Source organism: Gobius niger (genome assembly GCF_951799975.1).
Source record: "Gobius niger genome assembly, chromosome: 21".
Classification (NCBI taxonomy): Eukaryota; Metazoa; Chordata; class Actinopteri; order Gobiiformes; family Gobiidae; genus Gobius; species Gobius niger.
Genome location: NC_136872.1, coordinates 8,988,454 through 9,002,599, shown reverse-complemented (window position 1 = coordinate 9,002,599; position 14,146 = coordinate 8,988,454). Strand labels below are relative to the sequence as shown.

General features: G+C 43.8%; 1 protein-coding gene and 1 pseudogene across 2 annotated transcripts; both read right to left on the bottom strand.

The window, feature by feature from the left end:
* Window positions 1-81: 81 nt before the first annotated feature.
* On the bottom strand, window positions 82-4,210 carry LOC306980976 (fatty-acid amide hydrolase 2-A-like; annotated as a pseudogene). Its single transcript, XR_013794308.1, has 11 exons — window positions 3,977-4,210; window positions 3,071-3,153; window positions 2,502-2,631; window positions 2,014-2,230; window positions 1,470-1,589; window positions 1,347-1,408; window positions 1,109-1,192; window positions 923-1,045; window positions 660-771; window positions 402-584; window positions 82-356 (listed from the first exon to the last, which is right to left on the bottom strand). The product of XR_013794308.1 is annotated as a fatty-acid amide hydrolase 2-A-like (transcript).
* A 1,329-nt stretch (window positions 4,211-5,539) lies between these two features.
* Window positions 5,540-10,766, bottom strand: LOC306981140 (fatty-acid amide hydrolase 2-A-like). Its single transcript, XM_079580695.1, has 11 exons — window positions 10,564-10,766; window positions 9,851-9,933; window positions 9,282-9,418; window positions 8,759-8,968; window positions 7,670-7,789; window positions 7,451-7,586; window positions 7,152-7,269; window positions 6,969-7,088; window positions 6,461-6,572; window positions 6,203-6,385; window positions 5,540-6,130 (listed from the first exon to the last, which is right to left on the bottom strand). The coding sequence occupies exons 1-11, from the start codon at window positions 10,747-10,749 to the stop codon at window positions 5,955-5,957; spliced, it is 1,581 nt and encodes a 526-aa protein (XP_079436821.1). The 5' UTR covers window positions 10,750-10,766; the 3' UTR covers window positions 5,540-5,954.
* Between the last annotated feature and the right edge of the window lie 3,380 nt (window positions 10,767-14,146).

Sequence of the window (14,146 nt, the reverse complement as noted above, 5' to 3'; positions counted from 1 at the left end):
CAAATGTTAAATTGACAAACTCCTATATGATCATCTTGAATCAAATCGGCGCCCTGCTGAGATAAAACATTTGTGTTGTATTTTCAAAGTAGGTATAAGGTTTCTTTGACAGTCATGGTAATTCCAATTTTGACACAACATGACATAATTGTCCTTGTCTTACATGTTACTTGTTAAATTGGGTTTAATTGGCCCCAGGATCCCTCCAGCCTCCAAAAGCCTTCTCTAAAAACTGGTCTCGATGGTCAGATGGTCCTGGAGCTTCCCTGCCGCTACCTGCACGCCCAGAGGTAGACCCTCCTCATTCAGGCCCAGGGGGCACTGCGTCACCGGCAAGCCCAGGACATTGAAAATGGCTACATTACAAGTGAGCGATCATTCAAGTTTGACAATGAACTTACCGGTGTAGACCAAGTCGTGGAATGCGAAGAGCTGGTGGTGGTGTTTGGGAGCCACTCTGGTGAAGCTTGGGTACAATAGGACCCCATCACTGCCCAAAAGATCTGCAAAGTCCTGTCGCACTTTCTCTTTTATTTTTAGGGCGGAGAGTGGAGGTTTGGCTATCGCGGACAGTACTGCAAACACTGTGGACACAGACATGACACTGACCGCACGTGTATAGTCTGCACAGGTTCATGTGAATGTGGGGATTCTCTTACGGATTGAAGCCATGGTGTGGTCAGACATCCGCACTGATGCTTTGATGAGCTCCCAAAGCGGCCACGCAGGCGATCCTGGTTCACCCAGAAGCACTGAGAAACTTGTAGGCATCTATAGTATTTTATTAAAAATCTTGCATTAAACACATTGCTCAAAAAAAGAACCCAAGACATAAGATCTTTTTGTCACATGTCTTGGGGAAAACGTATGGGGACAAACTCGGCAATGCACTGAAACAGCATTAAAGAAGCCAGAGCAGCACTCCTGTGACTCTATACTCAGGGAGACCCATGCTGACAAACCACATGTCATAGGTGTGCTTCAGGTCGGGAAAGTGCACCTCCTCCACCTTCAGCCCGAGGTCGGCCTCCAGGCGCTCCACCACCTCCAACAACAACAAATGTTTACTTGAACTGATATCAAAAGGCCATGTTCATGTTCCACAGACCTTCCTCTGAGCCCGCTGTAGGTCCTCACTGACTGCATTTGTGAAGAGAGACTCTCCACAGTCCGGGAGGGTGAAGAAACGCAGCTGGACCAAACCACAATTTCAGTAACTCCTCTCTGCTTTATAAGTGCATTTATGCCACAAGATAGGAAAAGATGGTCATGTATAAATGATTAAGCTTGTGTATAAAGGAGACAGTGCTAACTTGTCAGCGTTGGCTCCAGCCATGATCTTGAGCCGTCAGCAGCTCATGCTGACGGCCAGACATTGGAGGTAACTGGTTTTCATTTGAGACAATCCCTGGAAGAAAAGTTTGTCAATAATAGTGTCATTCACAAAATGCACAGTATGGCACTGTTACCTGGAGTGGGTTTATGACCAAAAATGCCACAGAAGAAAGAAGGAATTCGAATACTGCCTCCAATGTCTGAACCAACTCCAATAACAGAGCCGGCCCCTCCCAGGATACAGCCCTCACCTCCTGAAGGAACAAGAGTGTGGCTTTAGTGTCTGACATGTCACACAGAGATTGGCCTCTTGTTAAAATGGTTTTGACCATAGCTCTTACACAGGAGTGGCCTTTCCGTCCCTAAATGGCAATGGTAATGTGGTGTGCACCACATTACCACATGATGCACCTGGCTCTTCCAACAGAGGAAACATTTTAAAAATCCAGAGAACAAAAGCCAGTATGGTTTCCAACTGCTCCTGTTTGTAAATAATATTAGCACAGTTCTATGAGTTGTAATATTGGGCTACACAAAAAGATTTGACACCTATACACTGAAGTCATGCTGAATACATGCTGGTAATACTAAATCTGCTGCTGTTGCCTGTTTTAATCCTTTGCTTATTTGTGAAGTTATTGTTGTGCTGATTGGATGATGCTTTGTGTTTAGACTAACCTGAGCTGCCCCCGACTATCCTGTCCAGGTTGTACGGGTTCCTGCTGATGCCGTACAGATGGTTGTGGGACTCGATCCACATGCACAGCTCCGGGACGTTGGTGACGCCCAGCGGGATGGCTCCAGCTCTTTTCAACAAAGCCACTGCTGGAGCATCCACTGTGGCCAATGAGTCCTTTTTGGACACTAACCCTGCAGTTTGGGGCATGCCTGAAGGACGGACACACAAATAACATAAGGTATAACAGTAAAAATGGGCATCAATGAATGACTTTACATGAACCAAACGTAAAAGTGTAAGAGGCTTAACGCTGTTTAATAACCTCTTCATGACTCACTTTGAGTTTGTTTGGGCTTTGTTGTTAGTCTGGTGCAGTGCAGTTCCTAAAGCTTCTACAAGTCACAAGCTAAAACTTATACTATTGCTTAATACCAAAACTACAGCTTTTACCAGCTAAGCTAAGAATCATTCAATGTTTTTAATGCACAGCGAAAGACTCTTTGACGGTCAGGGGCACTCCCAGCCGGGGCGGCCGGTCCTCCAGCACCTCCTCTCCCCCCGTCTCCTCCTCGATCAGTTTGTCCACCTGCGCTGCCTCCTGGAGCGCCAGGGAGAACCTGGACAGAAAACCCAATTCATTTGCACAGAATCTGTGTAAAAAAAACAAACATGCTATTTGTTTACAATTGGTTCTAAAACTGTTATGTGGTACATTTCGATTAGCAATGCATTTAAGGTTCTCTGACAAGTTTGATGGACATGGTTTACGCACGGTTTTGACATAGATTATTTGTTTTATAGATTTTTTTTTTTCCATTTCTGAATAGTAAATATATTTTGCAGTTGGGCTGTTTGTGGGATTATTCCTCATTGATGAACATAGTTTCTCCCTCGTCTCCAACACACTTTCCCCAAGTATTTGATGTGTTGAGTCCCTTTCTCTGCCTCTCCACTATTCAGAAATTAACCTGGCAGAATTGTATTTAATTTCTGTGCAATGTTCAATTATCAGTAGCCTGATATACGAGACCCTTAACAACTCTCTTCATTTCTGACCTGTCTTTAACCACAGCGTTGATCAGAGGGTTGACCTCCTGGATCCTGTTGATGTACGCCTGCACCACCTCCACACTGGTCACCTGAAACAGAGAGAGTGTAACCCAATCTGCAGAGGAGGCGCACACAATGGACACACTCTGTCCCCAATACACAGGCAGGAGTCTTTCCCACAGCAGCCGACTCACTGGAAGGTCTGGGTGCATATCTTTAAAGTGCAAAGTCAACACTAGTCACACTCAGTGCTTAATTTGTTAATTAGTCTCAGGAACATTATTGGATTGATGTGACAGATTTGTGGAACAGGCCACAACAGTTACCAGAACACTCTCATTAAACACCATTACATCACCATTACATTCCAAATAGTTCCTGAACCCTTTACCCTGAAATATTGAGATAACAGGGGATCAAATTAAGCTCTGGTCACACCCCGTTCAATTCTTGCATGTATTATTGTAATCTGATTTGACAAGTGACTTTAACTTGCCAAATGTTTGACATTTTTACCTTTTGTTTTGTGACTTAACAACAGAAACAGAAAAAACACAAAGGTCTTTATTCTCAAGAGAATTAACAATTGAATTGCCCTAGGCTAATTCCTTTGGAAGCCTGACCATTGGTCTCCATATATAGGCCTACAGACAACTACTCAAAACAAACAAAGGAACGACCTTCATATAGCATTATGTCATTGTTATTTCAGTCTATAATGGACATCAGTTTTTCCATAAACAAAAAAACAATCAGGAAAAAATAGTTGTCTCTAAATTTGCCCCTGTGTCCATAGCAAAAAAATGACAGAGTATTGGCAAAAATTATTGTATGCATGTAAGTATCAAACTCATGTGAGCTCAGGGAAGTGCGGCCGTGTGAGTGAGCAGGGCTGTAGTGGGCAGTGCGCACCTCTCTCCGCCGGATCCTCCTGGCCAGCTGCGAGGCGGACTCCAGCAGCAGGGGCTCGCGGACAGGAGGCAGCCTCTTCCCGGACATTTGGCTCCGAGGGGACAGCAGACAGAAGAGCCAGAGCAGAGCTCCCATGAGCGCTCAGTAGAGCAGCTCCACAAACTGCTGCACAAGGCTCCGCGCCATCCTTCTCCTCTGTTCACCAACTCTGAGCGCTGCTATTTTCTGCACTCTGCTCATTTTCAATGCTCATCCCAAGGGCTTGTAATGAACACATTTTCAGAAATACATTTACACAAATTAACATTTACATGATATTAACACAAAGGCAATGCATTTCAATGCAGTCTAAAGATGACTACAAAAATGAACCCTTTGCAAAATACATACAAGTTCATTTTTAGAAGAACCCAGATCTTGATTCTGTTTAAGCTCAGGCGTTGCCATGGACAGAACAGGCGAACTCCCTACATTCCCATTGGATGCTCTGAGTGTGATGGAACCCACTGCTCCGATGGGACTATGAACTGTCTGAGCACCTCAGGAGCTTCATAGTGTAAGCATTGGTACATTCATTTCAAATTACAAAACTTCTTTATTTTATTTACAAAATTAGGAACATGTAAGCTCCATTGCGATTGCATGTTCTAATGCTCTATTGTAAATTCTTAGTGGCCCGATTGTTGTGGTTGTTGCTTGTGGCCAAAAGGTTATACAGTAAATGAGATGAGAAAAAAGTCCTTGCTTGCAAAAATATATTAGCTGCATGGAATGATAAACAGATTCTAAAGCTGCACAAATTTGCCTGCATAGATTTGGAAACCATGCAGCATCCAGACACGTATTTTGTAAGGTGTTAACATAAAGTGTAAAAAGCAATGGGCCAAGTACTGATCCCTGTGGAACAGCTGATTTTAAAGATAAAGATCAATGTCTGCTGTTTATCCAATTTATTTATTTATTTTTTACAAAATTTACACACTATCCCCTATTATATTTAGAATTTACCTACAACTACTGTCCATCACATGTCAGATGTCCGTTTTGCAGACCTGATGCAGAGATAACAGCAAATAATGATGGAAAACTCCTCCATTTGAAATTCTCAATACTTTGCACTGAAAAGCCTATATCAATATTCTGTTTCTTCCTACTTGACTATCAAATGAACTTTCACCAAGTAAACTATTTTATTTATGATTATAATTATTATTCCAACAAAGCTTGACATCATCCAGGTAGATAAAACAGTGAATTATTATTAATAGAAAACATTTTCATAACACAAATTTCCTTTATCCCAACAATTCACAGGGCTTCAGCAAAATTGTAGCACATCTTTAAATGGGACGGGGAACAGGCCTGTGCTGTACAACGAGAGGTTGTCAAAGTAGTTAATGTACTATAGAGGCCACTTGCTCAATAATGAGTACTGCAACCATGGAGTAACAGAGCAGAGCCAGCAGATGACAGCATCAGCAAACACAACAGGCACAAAGTTAATGTTTTTATTTAAACAAAACAAACGGGCACCAAGCAAATTATCACCTTGCCATTAAAGAGTGTTCAAACTTCTATATTATGCTCACCGTCTCTATTTAAACAACACCCTTCTTAGATCGATAAAATGTTCAGTATTATTGTGCAAAAGCTTGCTTCAACAGTTACAGAGTATATGTCTTCAAAAATTACCGTCCAAAAAATAATCTTCCTATAGAATATACAAACCTATCCGAGTGCCGGGGTATGCTAAGAGTGAATCGTTTACATTGGCACAATCTGCTTCATCAGGCAGGTCCAAGCTTTGAGTGTGACGCAAAATTGCAGCACTGTGAGGAGAGGTAACATCTGATAGAGCTACGCGTACGTTAATTTACTGAGTGCATAGTTAAATGTTGGGCTGAACCTCTGGGAGACGTTTTAGAGGAACATAAATGGCCCTTTGTTTGTCTATTACATGTTACTTGTTAAATTGGGTTTAATTGGCCCCAGGATCCCTCCAGCCTCCAAAAGCCTTCTCTAAAAACTGAGCGGTCTCGATGGTCAGATGGTCCTGGAGCTTCCCTGCCACCACCTGCACGCCCAGAGGTAGACCCTCCTCATTCAGGCCCAGGGGGCACTGCGTCACCGGCAAGCCCAGGACATTGAAGATGGCTACATAAAGAGGCAGTGCGTGTTATGGCAAGTTACAAGTGAGCGATCATTCAAGTTTGACAATGAACTTACCGGTGTAGACCAAGTCGTGGAATGCGAAGAGCTGGTGGTGGTGTTTGGGAGCCGCTCTGGAGAAGCTTGGGTACAATAGGACCCCATCACTGCCCAAAAGATCTGCAAAGTCCTGTTGCACTTTCTCTTTTATTTTTAGGGCAGAGAGTGGAGGTTTGGCTATCGTGGACAGTACTGCAAACACTGTGGACACAGACATGACACTGACCGCACGTGTATAGTCTGCACAGGTTCATGTGAATGTGGGGATTCTCTTACTGATTGAAGCCATGGTGTGGTCAGACATTCGCACTGATGCTTTGATGAGCTCCCAAATCGGCCACGCTGGTGATCCTGGTTCACCCAGAAGCACTGAGAAACTAGTAGGCATCTATTTTGTTTGAAAAAAATCATAATCTTGCATTAGTTGAACATTACCGTGTTTGAAAAAGAAACACTCTGCCTCCCTAATTATTTGGAGTAGTTTGTTGTATGAATGTAACCAATCAAATCTGCAGTTCATTTGAATGCATTACAATTAATAACTTAAGCCTTTTCAGCTCTTTCATTGTTGCCTGTGTTGAAATACCACATGTATGAGCTTGTGTAGTTTATGTGTAGGCTAATGAAACCATAAACTCTTAATGTACACATTGTGAAGTTATGGTCACATGGAGCGTTGAAGCTTCAGATCAAGGATTATCTTGGCTCGCCCCCCTTTTGCTCAAGGCTTTTGTTCCATCACTAATAAACAGCCAGAGCAGCACTCCCGTGACTCTATACTCGCCTTGCCCTCGCTGTCAGGGAGACCCATGCTGACAAACCACATGTCATAGGTGTGCTTCAGGTCGGGAAAGTGCACCTCCTCCACCTTCAGCCCGAGGTCGGCCTCCAGGCGCTCCACCACCTCCAACAACAACAAATGTTTACTTGAACTCATATCAAAAGGCCATGTTCATGTTCCACAGACCTTCCTCTGAGCCCGCTGTAGGTCCTCACTGACTGCATTTGTGAAGAGAGACTCTCCACAGTCCGGGAGGGTGAAGAAACGCAGCTTCTTCAAATCCACCTTTTTGTCTAGAGACAACCTGGACCAAACCACAATTTCAGTATCTCCTCTCTGCTTTATAAGTCAGTGTATCGTAACAATATTTAGGTGACAGTATTTGCATTTATGCCACAAGATAGGAAAAGAAGTAAAGGTCATTTGCATTTCTACCTGGTCATGTATAAATGCTTAAGCTTGTGTATAAAGGAGACAGTGCTAACTTGTCAGCGTTGGCTCCAGCCATGATCTTGAGCATGGGCAGCAGGTCCTCTGCGTAGCGGCACATGGGCCCAGAGCTCAGCAGCTCATGCTGACGGCCAGACATTGGAGGTAACTGGTTTTCATTTGAGACAATCCCTAAAATTAAAGATTGTCAAAATAATATTGGCATTCACAAAACACAAACACAATGTATTGTTGCACAGTCACCGTAGTCTCACCTGGAGTGGGTTTATGACCAAAAATGCCACAGAAGAAAGAAGGAATTCGAATACTGCCTCCAATGTCTGAACCAACTCCAATAACAGAGCCGGCCCCTCCCAGGATACAGCCCTCGCCTCCTGAAGGAACAAGAGTGTGGCTTTAGAGCTCCCACTGTACCTGGAAAACCTAGACAATTATTTGCCAAATTTTCCAATCATGGAAAACTTTACATGCAACAGAGAGATAAGTCTATATCGTTTCTTTTTGCATAATATTTGTTTAATATGTTAAGTGTGTTGCAACAGTGCCAGTTAATAGACACACATTGCGAAATACGTGCCTGGTGCATAATCGCAGGAGAAACGCTGCAAGTTATAAACATGAAGCACCTTTAAACACCACAGCAGTGGCAGCAGATGCAGTATTCTAACCCGCACAGTGACAGACACACGCTATTTTAGTCCTAAAGGCCCCCCCCCCCAGTTGTATTTGTATTACTTTGAAAGGCTGATTGGGGCTGATTCTACCAGAGTTTTGACAACTCTGAAGACTACATAGATGCTGTGAGCCGCCTCAGTGAGCGTATACAGCTCAACAGTCTCAAGCACTTTCAGTCATTTGGCCTGAAGGGGGCGGGACGGTTGAGCTCTATTAGCATTAGCGAGTATGTAATAATAATGAAACTAAGGTCATGGCTGTACTACAGAGATGGTGTGGCCGTACAGGTTTTTCCAATTCTACTTTCCAATTCAAAAACATTGATCAACATTGATCTCACCCATATTTCTTGAGTGAGGAATTATTTTAGGCTAAATTGGCCGAGGTACGGTGCATAACAAAGGCATTACCGCCTTTGACAATAAAGTTGATTGGATTGAATGAGGAACATTAGGGGCACAAACTTTGTGCTACACTAGAGAGTGCGGGCTGGGGTGGGCGTGTATTTACAGACAGTGAATAACATTATTCTTTTGTTGCACTTAAAAATGACCTGGAAGCGACCTGGAAAGCTCATTAAACTATTTTGGACACACAACTTTTATTCAATCCTTTAGTTAGTTAGTTATTGTTGCTCTGATTGGATGATGCTTTGTGTTTAGACTAACCTGAGCTGCCCCCGACTATCCTGTCCAGGTTGTACGGGTTCCTGCTGATGCCGTACAGATGGTTGTGGGACTCGATCCACATGCACAGCTCCGGGACGTTGGTGACGCCCAGCGGGATGGCTCCAGCTCTTTTCAACAAAGCCACTGCTGGAGCATCCACTGTGGCCAATGAGTCCTTTTTGGACACTAACCCTGCAGTTTGGGGCATGCCTGAAGGACGGGGAAAAAACATTAGATATAACAGTGAAAATATCTGTCAATGAATAACAAATAACATTGAACTAAAGGTAAAAATGTAAGAGGCTTAACGCGGTTTCGTAATCTCTCTGGCTCACTTGTAACTATTTTGTAACCATGTGTTTGTGTGGGATTTGGCATTAGTCTGGTGCAGTGCCGCTCGAAAATGGTCAAGCTTCTACTATGACAATACTGAAGTGCAATCACTACTAAAAATATGCCTTTGCCATGAAAACAAGCATGTTCATGTGAAATCATTCTGAAAGGTAATACTGTTCTAATGCACCTTGCACAGCGAAAGACTCTTTGACGCTCAGGGGCACTCCCAGCAGGGGCAGCCGGTCCTCCAGCACCTCCTCCCCTCCCGTCTCCTCCTCGATCAGCTTGTCCACCTGCGCTGCCTCCTGGAGCGCCAGGGAGAACCTGGACAGAAAACCCAATAACTTCAGAATTTAGGTTTCAATTTATTTGATTATAATAGCACAAAAGCTCGATAAATTGTTTTGCAAATAATAATGTCCTCTATCGGCCACATCATCCAAGTTCAGTGGTTCTAAAGACGAGTTGGTTTCGCTCAGGGCTTCTCTGCGCCATCTGTGATTTTACATTGTATTCATTTCAATAAGAGGTGATTGAATTTATGCTTGTGTAACGCATTTAAGTTAGATGTTTGTTCCGGTTTACACAGTTTCGACATAATTTCTGATCATGAATCATGATCTAGACCTGAAGGGCAATATAGTTCAAGAGGAGGATCACGGATATAGATCATTTCTTTTACATTTCAGAATAAGACATGCCTGAATTCAGAGTTTCTGTACAAACTGTCTTTTTTTCCCCCTCTCTTTTTCTGACCTGTCTTTAACCACAGCGTTGATCAGAGGGTTGACCTCCTGGATCCTGTTGATGTACGCCTGCACCACCTCCACACTGGTCACCTGAAACAGAGAGAGTGTAACCCAATCTGCAGAGGAGGCGCACACAATGGACACGCTCTGTCCCCAACACACAGGCAGGAGTCTTTCCCACAGCAGCCGACTCACTGGAGGGTCTGGGTGCATATCTTTAAAGTGCAAAGTCAACACTAGTCACACCCCTTTCAACTCTCACATACATTATTTAAATCTGGTGGTTTGACAAGTGACTTTAACCAAATGTTTTACTCTTTTACCTTTTGTTTTGCGACTTTACAACAGAAATTTGAGAAACACAAAGGTCTTTATGCTCCAAAGAATTAATGGAACACTTCGTTCCCCAAGCTAATTACTTTGGAAGCCTGACCATTGGTCTCCATATACAGACGACCTGCCCCCTGGATTCGTGTAGGACTCTGTCATTGTTATTTCAGCCTATAATGGACATCTTTCCATAAACAAAAAGACAATAAGAAAACACAGTTGTCTTTAAATTTGCCCCAGTGTGCATGGCGTATGGACACCTGTGGAATAAGAAATAACCTAATGACAGAGTCTAGGCTACAACCAGAGTATGCATGTAATATCAAACTCATGTGAGCTCAGGGAAGTGCGGCCGTGTGAGTGAGCAGGGCTGTAGTGGGCAGTGCGCACCTCTCTCCGCCGGATCCTCCTGGCCAGCTGCGAGGCGGACTCCAGCAGCAGGGGCTCGCGGACAGGAGGCAGCCTCTTTCCGGACATTTGGCTCCGAGGGGACAGCAGACAGAAGAGCCAGAGCAGAGCTCCCATGAGCGCTCTGTAGAGCAGCTCCACAAACCGCTGCACAAGGCTCTTTGCCATCCTTCTCCTCTGTTCACCGACTCTGAGCGCTGCTATTTTCTGCACTCTGCTCCGGCGCTTTGCTAAAAGGGCTGTGCCGCCTGTCCCTGACGCACAGCCAGATTAGCGAGTCTGACACAACCGGAAGTGACCACAACATAAGCAAACAAAAAACTTTCAGTTGCTTTTGCCCCTGTATGTATGTTGTATTATTTTTCCACTGAAAAGACAAACTGCAACATCCGGGTTGACCATGGTTCTTGCATAGATCATTGGCTACTTGACTGTTAGACTTTCACCTCGTAAACTTCACTTCAAACAGTGGCTGGTTCAGAAAGCGTTAAAGGGTCATTCCGCAGAATCGGTGCCTTTTCAGCTTTAAAACTGCCCAAAAACGTTTGTTTTTAAATTATTTTTCTTGATATTTTAAAAAATGGGATATGTTTAGGTGCACACAAATGCACGTGGGCCATCTCAGTCTCTCTTTCACATTTTTGAATGGATTTTTCTTTCTCTTCCTCAGAATAGTAACTTTGAAAAAAAAATTGACCAATTTGCCAATTGCAGGATAATGCTAAGTAACACCGGTGCACAACCGTGCTGTTCTCACTGAAACAACACTTCTTGTAGATATTGATTAAATAAGTTAGAACAGAAACATACTTGGATTTACACATTTGACCCCCTGTCCAAATGTCCATTGTCCACAAACAGGTCACAGAGTAAAATATCCAAGAGAGAGTCAGTGATTGGTATAGATCCCTTGTCTGAAAGTAACAACTTGTTGATTGTGATGTTATTGGACTGAACCATTAATATATGGACAGTTTTGTAGTTTGGTAACAGGAATGACACAAACTTAGGGACACACATAAAACTGCAAGTATTTCATCTAAATTAGATTTTTCTAAATACTTAAAAACATTAAAATAATGAGCTCTCTTAGTGGACATTATTTTGTAGTTCTTGCTACAATTTAAACTCTCTCTCTCTCTCTCTCTCTCTCTCTCTCTCTCTCTCTCTCTCTCTCTCTCTCTCTCTCTCTCTCTCTCTCTCTCTCTTTAAATAATATTGTTGAAATTGTTTCCAAACTATTAAATATTGCAACAAATATCTAAATAATGTTATGTAATAGTTGTCTTTCAACAACTGGTAGTGATTGCCATTTTGTGGCTGTTTTGGCGGAATGACCCAAGTTGAACCAGGCAAGTTGTGAAATTTCTAATTATTAGGCTAAATAAAATAGAATAATATAATTTTTTTCTACATATATCATACATTTCTCTTTTCAAACATCACAGCAGGGCATTAGCGAAATATTGTGACAGAGGAACAAACAACAGCATCCGGTGGTCAAAGTAAGTATATGTCATTGTTTTGGTAGCTATAGACGAATCCACGTTAACTCGAGTTTAAAGCACTCGTTATTGGAGAGAAGAGTAACCATGCAGTAGCAGAGGACAACCAGCAGAGGGCAGCATCCGAGAGGAACTGGCCGCCTCTCGCTCAGTAAACAGAACACGCACTCAGTAAGGGAAAAAAACGCCTCTGCAATGCAGGTCAGTGGGTTAGATCCTCCTGTCAGCCTGCTGCTGCAGCCACACTCTCATCCTTTATGCTCTGGGCTGGAGTCTCCTTTATTCATCCACTCTGAGCCTGTTATAAACCAAGGGCTTCTATTCACTTTGTAATCACCATTCAGCCCGTGGCATGCTGGAGGTGTGACTGTATTGTAGGCATGCTGTTGAAAAAGTGTAGACATAACCAAACCAAGTATCTCCAGAAAAAAAATCAGATTACTAAGCTTTACTGCACAGACAGCCTTAGGTCTTTTACAGCCTGCACATTTCAGCCTTGATGTAGAAGTGCTCCTTCACCACAGCACACTCAGCCAGTCTTCACATGCTCTTGAGTCCTGCACTGGTGTTGGCTTTTGACCTCTCTGCTCTGTTTACATTTGCTTTGCAGGAGCCCGTTTCCGCTTCAGGAAACAACTGCCACTATAAAGAGCGTGTGGGTGAATTAAAGGCAACCGCTCCCAGCCTGTGGAAGCTGAGCAGACCATTCCTCACCTGTAAGCTGACACCTATAGGCTGGGCTGATGCGGCGGGAGAGGGACAGACATGTAGGGACAAGAGGGAGAAGCAGGAAGAAGCACAAAGGATGGTGCTCAAATGTTTGCATGGGGCTTAGGACCATCTCGGCTTATACTGTGTACGCCCATGTCTGTGATCCATGACTGTAGCTGAAATATAAGCTTTACATAGTGTAAACTTATGGGACTTTTGAGGGGTGGTTCAGCCTGTCCAGCATAGGGATAGGGCTTATGTGCTAGAAAACATTTGACTACAGTGTTCTCCCATTTAGGCAAGTTAGTATTCCAAAAACCACGCACAGTACATGTTTTTCCCTTTGATATCGAGATACAGTAGCTCTAACATGTGCCGTGTCGTGCTTTACAGGTGCCTTTGTTCACTCGGGACCACGGGCTCAGACACAGGGCGGACGTATATGACTGAGGAAGGCTGTGGGCGATGCATGATCCACTTCCATCCCTCTTCCTCTCGTCATGGGACCCACCGCATGAACTCTTATCTCCTCATCGACATCCACCCGTTCCACTTTCCACCGTGTAGTTGTTGTTCTTTTTTATTTGGCTAACAAGATCTCCGAGGCGGCCGGCACAAAAGGTAATTTAGTTTGTATGTCCCATCGGAGGGAGGCGCTGATCCGCTTTGGGAGTCTTCACTTTGGCTCCTGAGACCCGGGGGGGGGGGAGGGATGAGCAGTCCATTTCATTACTTTCACAAATACTCTATACTCTCTATGTTGTTGACCACTTCTTAAGCATTGTTGCCATGAAATCTCCCTGTTCATCAATCTAAACCTAGTGCCTTTGCTTCTCTCGTGACAAGAATCTTTCATAAGGCCGTCTCATGGATGCCTCATATGGGACACTTTTATCTCTAATGAGAGGCTGAAGAGGTGTCCCCTGAGCCGCCCCATCACCCCACCTCGCAGCACCTCGTGGGACTGTGCAGAGTGGACCTATGAAACAGCTGGTCGGCTATGGAAACCAATTACACACATAATCCATTTTCCCCTATACAGTCACGCTCCGGTTCTGGACATGGGGGTCGTTAGCACCCACAGATGAGTCCTAAAGGGGGAGGGCCGCACCAGGATGTGCACTGTATCAAGGTAAGTGTTCAATTCTTTGTTCACCCTTGATTTGTGCAACTATTCTTCACATTGATGTGTTTTCACTGGCCGCTTCATTTGTTGCTCCTGGTTTAAAAAAAGAAGAAAAAGCCTCATGAATAAGTCATGGTATTGTTCAATAATACATGGAGCTTGTTATGATCTGAGATAATGTCCAGTGAAGCTGTGGAGTCGCTTATCGAGGCCTGGGCATGTC

Excerpts from the sequence above, each read along its gene's own strand:
- LOC306981140 (XM_079580695.1), bottom strand. The coding sequence starts at position 10,749 with ATGGCAAAGAGCCTTGTGCAGCGGTTTGTGGAGCTGCTCTACAGAGCG. Across the intron at positions 9,934-10,563 it reads GGAGGATCCGGCGGAGAGAG|GTGACCAGTGTGGAGGTGGT; the intron begins GTGCGCACTGCC and ends TCTCTGTTTCAG. Across the intron at positions 6,573-6,968 it reads TCCCTGACAGCGAGGGCAAG|ATGCCTACTAGTTTCTCAGT; the intron begins GCGAGTATAGAG and ends CAAACAAAATAG.